General features: G+C 44.3%; 1 protein-coding gene across 1 annotated transcript; it reads left to right on the plus strand.

The window, feature by feature from the left end:
- Window positions 1–3,789: 3,789 nt before the first annotated feature.
- irx3a (iroquois homeobox 3a) lies at window positions 3,790–7,267 on the plus strand. Its single transcript, XM_035164353.2, has 2 exons — window positions 3,790–4,326; window positions 4,929–7,267. Exons 1-2 carry the CDS (start codon window positions 4,108–4,110, stop codon window positions 5,991–5,993), a joined length of 1,284 nt encoding a protein of 427 aa, XP_035020244.1. The 5' UTR covers window positions 3,790–4,107; the 3' UTR covers window positions 5,994–7,267.
- The last annotated feature ends 647 nt before the right edge of the window (window positions 7,268–7,914 follow it).

Genomic DNA, 7,914 nt, shown 5'->3' on the forward strand with positions numbered 1-7,914 from the left:
CCCTTTATTTCACTCTAATGGGACATGAGTTTGAAGGAGCATATTTGGATTTCAAATGTGTTGCACAGTTAGTTTTTTGGGTTACCCACAGATTTGAGTCGAAGCCCTTTGAGGAGCCCTTCTGATTAACAGCAGCAATATATTCCCACCAGCTATAAGAATAATTGCCCTGCAATAAGATAGGATAACAGCAATAGTCACTTTTAATGAATTACAGATGTTTTCCTGTATGTTTTGTCATTTAATTTCATCGTTGTGACAGATATCAGATATATTTTGGCTCATATATCTGACTTCAGCTGACCAGTAGCTTTTCTTGATCACATTGAAGAAGCTGTAAATCCCTCCGCTGCACTGTATAACATATATATCATAATTACAGCAGCGATTTCTGCTCCTGAAACTGAAGATGCCAAAGTCTGGGGAGTCTAAACAAACTGCAGGCGGCTGCACAGTCACCTTCCAAAGAAATGCTTAGGCGTCCAAAACATGAGCTTGTCAAGAAATGTCAGATCGCAGAGGTAGCAGAAATTTCAGGACAAGCATCCAAGGGTTATTAATTACATTATCTAGACAATCAAATAACCAGTGTTGATCAGCAATATCTCCCTGAAAATCGATTCCATGTGTTGATAAGAGATGTGTTAGTGTTTTTTTTTCTGCCTCCTGTCACTGGGGCGTTATGGAAAAGATCCAAATGTGTAATTTGAAGTGCCTCCGTTTGAAGCTTTTGATCTCGCCTGTTTTGCAAAGGCTCGGTTCATCATTTGCGACGTGTCGCTGGAGCCCCGCGCGTTGGTTGCATAAGAAACTACTGTTGAGCGATAGGCCGAGTATGTTTGCTTATGAGAATGTGAAATTGTGTCATCTGCATAATTACCGTCAAAGAGCTCTCGACAAAACAGCCCTCAAGTCACTCGTGTATGATTGCCCTCTTTTTTTTTTTACAGCACCTACAAATTAAATTGGCTCCAGCGCGCTCAAAGCACTCTCCCACAAGAATTAAATAAACTAACTGGATGTAATAATAATAATAATAATAATAATAATAATAATAATAATAATAATAATAATAATAATAATAATAACATTTTAATTAATGCAAATTAAAAAAATAAATAATGTAAAAATAATAAATAATTTATCTGTACATGGCTACAGTTTTGGTCTTTTCTGTGTGTGTGTGTGTGTGTGTGTGTGTGTGTGTGTGTGTGTGTGTGTGTGTGTGTGTGTGTGTACGGAAGTCAGGCACATGTTAGTTTACTGTTTACTGAGACCCCTCGTCTTTAGGATGAGGGGAGGGGTGCGTCCTAATGCTTTTATGGCCACGCCAGTTTCCCGGGTCCGTGTGAAAGTGTGAAGTTAGTGCGTGGTGCGTTTGGTTGGAGAGCAACAAATCAGACACGGTCCTCGGCGTGGGTGGAGTGGACGGGGCGGTGGAGGGGGGGGTGTGGGGGGGGCGTCCAGGCGACGTGGTCCCGGGGTTTGAGACACGTGTCCATCAGGACCCGGAGCGCTGCGCACCGGACGGCAGCAGCCAGACACCCCGCTGGACCCACATCTAAACTCTCCCCCCCCTCTCTCCCCCTGTTTATCCCATGTGATGTTTGGACCTGTTTTTTTGCCTCTCAAACTTCACTCCGTTCTTTTATACATTCATGGTGCTGCTGTGTATCTAAATGTCAGATACCATCCACTTATCTCTAACCACCCCTTCACATCAACTGTCTGGACCCCCCCAGTTGGAAGGTCGATGTTGTATGTGTGTGAGTGTGTGTGTATGCGTGTGTGTCCGTGCACGCATCAGGGTGTGCGTAAAAAAAGTGTGAGCGCACTATTGACTGCTATGTAGTGATTACCATTCCGGTCGGATGGCACCAGCAAGCCGCTGTAATTAATAACCCCATAATCCGGGTTGGGGAGGATGTCGGCGAGGAACACACACACACACACACACACACACACACACACACACACACACACACACACACACACACACACACAGATTCAGGACAGAGTTTTGCAGAAACAAGGCGTATCCTTATGGGTAGCTCTATATAAGAAATTACAGCTGCTATTATCCCTCCCAGACAATGATAACTATCTGCTCCAAAAAGAAGATTAAAGGTTTATACAAGTTGAGAGCTCTTGGAAACCGGGGGATCGCATTATATCAAAAAAACTAAACTGGGCTTGATGAGATTTCCATCTCCCTGTCAATAATACAGTCAGACTTATACCATGTACTCAAATAAAGTGCGTGGAATAATCATTCAACCCCTGTAGTTGTTTTTGCAAAACGATTAACAAAACAGATGCTGCTACAGAGTCGGGTTGAAAATGCGATTATGGGTCCCCCCCCACACCCCCCCCCCACCACTATACACACTTTGATATATTGATTCATGGAATTTCAATTCTGACTCGCTTGTTTTTTTTTTAATCCGCATTATTTACAAGAAAGATCAGGTTGCGTCAAAATTATCAAACGGATTTCTTGAGGTGCATGTCTGACCAGATGATCGTTTGGTTTTTAAGTGTGTTATAAGCGCCTTTATTTTAAAATCACACAATTATTTGTGGACTCAAGCGATCTGTTTATTCCCTCACTATTATTATCATCAGCAAATTTGATAATCGTAATTTGTATTTATTATTTTTATTTATTTACTCATTTTGTACTCTCTGCTTGCATGGAGTCAGACCTGTTTCCCCAGAATAAACATCCCCTGCAGCCCAATCCACTAAAATGTGTATTACTTATCATTGGCGCAACTTTACACTTAGTCTTCATTAACAGCGTAATGCGCCAATCAGCGGCTCAGTGTCTGATGTGAAGTGGCTGCATGCGACCCGTCTGATGTCTCCAATTAAAGAATGAAGTGAGTGCGCTTCTCCGGCCACCAGGAGCCCGCTGACACCTCACACACACCCGCTGCAAGAAAAGCGCAGCCAGCACCAGTGATGTGGCGATAAATTAAAAAAGCTGTGTGTGTGTGCGTGCGTGTGTGCGTGCGTTCGTGTGTGTGTGTGTGTGTGCGTGTGTGTGTGTGTGTGTGTGTGTGTGTGTGTGTGCGTGTGTGTGTGTGTGTGTGTGTGTGTGTGTGTGTGTGTGTGTGTGTGTGTGTGTGTGAGAGAGCCGGGGTCATTACAAGGCACGACCACCGTCAGTAGTTACAAACACATTCATTACTAATTGTTCTTCTTTTCATTTTTATTTATCTCTTTTTAACTTATTATTTCTGTGCGTAAAATTGGATTTTACGCATATACCTGTTTTAAATATATGCGTGTGGATTTAAAAACATGTGTGTAAACTCGTAAACAAAGAGTAAAACAATTTAGTTAAATGGTTCTAAACTTAAATCTTTTTTTACAAATGTCCTCTTGTACACGAGTGTCCAAATTTAGTCCAACAAAGAAAACTTCCTTCTGCGTCTCTGCATGAAAAGAGGCTGCCGACGAAAAACCACAACAAAAAAGGAAAGTTATACAATGACACAAAAAAATGTTTTATGTCGTGCAACTGGCCTAAAATGTATGAATTAAAACACACACGCACAAATGTTGAAGGATGGACGCGAACAAATAACAAACGAAATAGATTGGCGAGCCATAGAATGAGCTTTGAAAAACTCCATTCAAATAAGAGCTCGCGACGTCGGCGCACTTATCCGAGAGAGAGAGAGAGAGAGAGAGAGAGAGAGAGAGAGAGAGAGAGAGAGAGAGGAGAGAGAGAAAGGGAGAGAGAGAGGTGGTTAGTGCGCGGTGTGTGTGAGAGGGGTGAGATTTGAGAAATAGGAGGGGCTTCTAAACGACTAGAAATGTCAATCTGAGCAAGGGAGTCCCAATAATCTGAAGCAATCTGTAAGGACCTGACCTTAGTCCATCCAGATCAATAGGGAAGTGAGGGTGGAGAGAAGAAGAAGAGGGAGAAATCAGGGGCGCAACCGGATCGTTTACACTGGCTGTTCCCGAGGAAATATAGACTTCCCTTTGCTTGCACCTTTTGTTGCTCACATGCTCACACTGTAAAAGTGGATATCGAGGCAATTCCCCTTGCTTTGTGAGATCGCAGCAGAGCTTTTCCCCCTTTCCCACACCGCCATGTCTTTCCCTCAGCTGGGATATCAGTACATCCGACCGATATACCCGCCGGAGCGCCAGGGGATCGCCAGCAATGCCCGGGCCGGGACAGAGCTCAGTCCGTCCGGCGCGCTCTCCAACGTCCTCTCCACTATGTATGGATCTCCTTTCGCCGCGGCAGCGCAGGGCTACGGAGCGTTTCTGCCTTACTCCAACGACATATCTATTTTCAATCAGCTGGTGAGTCACTTCTTCTCTCTCTTAACTCCTCCGCAACTTTATTTGTTTCGCTCCAAAAGAAGACAGATAAAGTGCACGGGCCTCCCCGGGACGTTACTGGCACCTTTTTTCCAGTGCAAACTTTCCGAGCGCCGTGGTGAACTTTGTCTTTGAAGAATTGAGTTAAAAGTGGTTAAAAAGTAACGCATTAACGCGCTGTGTTTTAGCTGATTGTTCGCACGTAATTTCCTGGCACTGACGGCAAAAGTGGCACTGAAATGCTGTGATGTGCTGTGGTAGGTTTACAGGTAGTAAATGTGAGGTGTGCGTGCGTAAAAGTCAGGTCTTGCAAATGTTCGATTTCGATAAGTTTTTTTTTTAAAAGTTGAATTTTTCATGAAGTTGTGAAGTTTTTTATGTTGATTTAAGTTGTGACAAAAAAATGCATCAATCATGTTGTTTGCTTGTACTTTAACAGGTAGATTACCGAATTGTTTTATTATAAATCTACGTCATATTGTTGTGATTATTTTGATCATGGAGCAGAAATCCAGACAAACTCGCTGGTATTAATATTTGAAGTCTAATGAATCCCTCTGCTCTTTGATTCTTTGTCTCTGCAGGGTGCTCAGTATGAGCTGAAAGACAGTCCCGGTGTCCAGCACCCAGGGTTCGCCCACCATCACCCTGCTTTCTACCCATACGGCCAGTACCAGTTCGGTGACCCGTCCAGACCCAAGAACGCCACCAGGGAGAGCACCAGCACCCTGAAGGCCTGGCTCAGCGAGCACCGCAAGAACCCCTACCCCACCAAGGGCGAGAAGATCATGCTGGCCATCATCACCAAGATGACCCTCACCCAGGTGTCCACCTGGTTCGCCAACGCCAGGAGGAGGCTAAAGAAGGAGAACAAGATGACGTGGGCCCCGCGGAACCGCACCGACGAAGAGGGGAATGTTTACAGCAGCGATCACGAGGGGGAGGAGGGGGACAAGAGGGAGGACGAGGAGGAGATCGACCTGGAGAACATCGACACGGAGAATATCGAGAGCAAGGACGACTTGGACGACCAGGACGACCTGCATTCAGACATTAAACTCGACGGGAGGAGTGACTCTGAGATTTCTGACGGCTATGAGGATTTACAAGGGCCCGACCAGAGGTTTCTAAAGGCTGTGGGGAAAGATGGCAAAGACGTGGAGAGAAGTGGGGAGCACTTCCACAGCCACCACCACCACCACAGCCACCACTCTCCTTTGGACCTCAAAGCGTCCCAGGCGAACGGGGAGCCTCTCAAACTCAACCCGGTGTCCGCGGGCTCGCCGCCCTCAGAGAACAATCCTGCCCCGGCCCAGAAGCCAAAGATCTGGTCTTTGGCAGAAACGGCCACGGCGCCTGACAATCCGCGCAAATCGCCGCAAATGAACGGCGGCAACTCCGCGGGGCCCGCTGCCCAGACCATAATCGCCCCCCACAGACTAATCTCTTCATGTCCCGTTGGGAAAATCCACAACTGGACGAACCGGGCCTTCTCGGCGCACCAGCTGGCTTTACTGAACTCTAACCACTACCTGGGACTGGCGAACCAGGCCACCGCCACGGGCCTGGCCCTCTACAGCAGCAGGCACACGGAGGACAAGAGTCATAGTTCAGAGACTCCAGTCACAGGTACTTGTCCCCGACACTGAGACGCGCATGTATAAATAGGCCTAACTACCAAACAAAGACACTAGACCTTTGCCCGTCATACATTTCTATTATTTTCAACCTCCTCTCTTTGCCTTCCTTTGCTTGTTCATTGGATTTCTGTTGTTGTTTTTCTCTCTATAGGCCACACAGATGAACAGTGTTACAATGTCATAGCTTACAGAGTACAGAGAGTGTGTGTGTGTGACAGAGAGAGAGTGTGTGTGTGTGTGTGTGTGTGTGTATGAGTGTGTGTCCTCATCAGAAAGCATTTAAGAAAACGTGGAAATGGGTGAAAACATGTTCTCATTTTTTGTACCCCTTCTCTTCCCTTTATTTGGCACCGTCACATCCATGTGATATTAAAGCCCATGTGCTTGTATTTAATGGTTTACACACAAAAAAAAGCCCTCAACCCATTAAACCAACTCGTTTCCAACAGTAAATTCACTGATGTGCTCTGATAGTTCACTCACTACATGTTCATTTTCATTGCCACACTTTCAGAGAGATCTTAGTGCCTTGGATGCAGAATAAGAGAAGTTGTTTTTAAACCCACTTCAAAAATAATGAGGCTGTCGATTAAATGACATTTGGGAATTTTCCTTTTGATGCCACATCCCCTTTTATTTTTTATTATTTTTTAAACGCCATATTTACCTGCATTAGCTTTTATTCGGAAGTTTTTAATTTTTTATCCCTGTGTGTGCGCTTGTGTTTTTTCGACAAGGCCCATGTTACACTTGTTTGGTCATGCAAATGAGCTCAATGCAAATTCACTACCGGCGAGTTTTTGAAAAAGGCAATTGTCACTTTTATATCACTTTGTGTTTTCGCTCCTCATGAGGCTAATATTTGTGTTGTTTCAGATCTTTCCTTTATTTTAATTTCGTTTCACCCCCTGTATATTCCAGGCCTCAGAACCAACTAGACAGCCGCGATGGTTCTTTCGTCTCTCTCGCTCTCTCCTCTCCATAAACCCATCCTCTTCTATTTTTAAATTTTTTTAATTTCAATATGGAATGTAAAATAAGAATAATGCATCTCTGTATACTTACATTGTAAGCATGTCCTGTGTAAAACTGCTAATGTAATAATGTATGAACCTGTAGTCTGTGAGTTCTTCCTTTTTTGTTTCTTTTTTGTAAGTTCTGTGAGGATTTGATGTTCAAATGTGTTTTTGTATATAAAGTTAAGAAATATGTACATACTTGTGAACTAAATTGTACAAGAAAGTCTATATTTTTGGCTAATAAATGAACTGCTGCAACTTTAAGGAATTGTTGGGTTTTTGGCCGCGGGTATTTTGACAGCTGCTTTTGATGGTGGCTGTTATTGTGCATTGCAGCTTGAATTGCACTGCCTTGGTTTTTGTGTATGTGTGTGCTGATGATGTGCGTGTGTGTGTGTGTGATGACGTGTGTGTGTGTGTGTGTGTGTGTGTGTGTGTGTGTGTGTGTGTGTGTGTGTGTGTGTGTGTGTGTGTGTGTGTGTGTGTGTGTTGGAGGACAGCCTGAGGCACAGACTTCATCCTCCGTGGCAGTGATAAGTAAATATTCGAGAGGGATTTATCACACTTTTATGGTGGAGGGACTTAAGGCTAATTAGCCAGTGTTGCTGCGTACATTTGGATATTCATGTTGTGGGATTATCCTTATAGAGAGAGGTGTAGCGGCCGCATTACAATGAATCAGTCTTTCATTTATATTTCCGCCTGAAATTGTGTGCTTCTATAACGACACTTTATAGTGAATAAGTGCTACATGATCGGTTTCTCTGTGCAGCTGATCCCAAAGATGGATTTTGGCTTTTTGCAAATGCAACTCCCAGATCCCATCGTGCACAATTTGTAAAGCTCCCCGCTCCTCGCATGCATCATACACCCTCCTGCTCTCTGCTATAATTGTAATATATCGCCGCTGT

Source organism: Hippoglossus stenolepis, chromosome 1 (assembly GCF_022539355.2).
Source record: "Hippoglossus stenolepis isolate QCI-W04-F060 chromosome 1, HSTE1.2, whole genome shotgun sequence".
Taxonomy (NCBI): Eukaryota; Metazoa; Chordata; class Actinopteri; order Pleuronectiformes; family Pleuronectidae; genus Hippoglossus; species Hippoglossus stenolepis.

Bases quoted from the DNA above. Each gene is read 5' to 3' on its own strand.
- irx3a (XM_035164353.2), top strand. From the start codon at position 4,108: ATGTCTTTCCCTCAGCTGGGATATCAGTACATCCGACCGATATACCCG. The intron at 4,327-4,928 runs GTGAGTCACTTC...TTGTCTCTGCAG, and splicing joins TATCTATTTTCAATCAGCTG to GGTGCTCAGTATGAGCTGAA.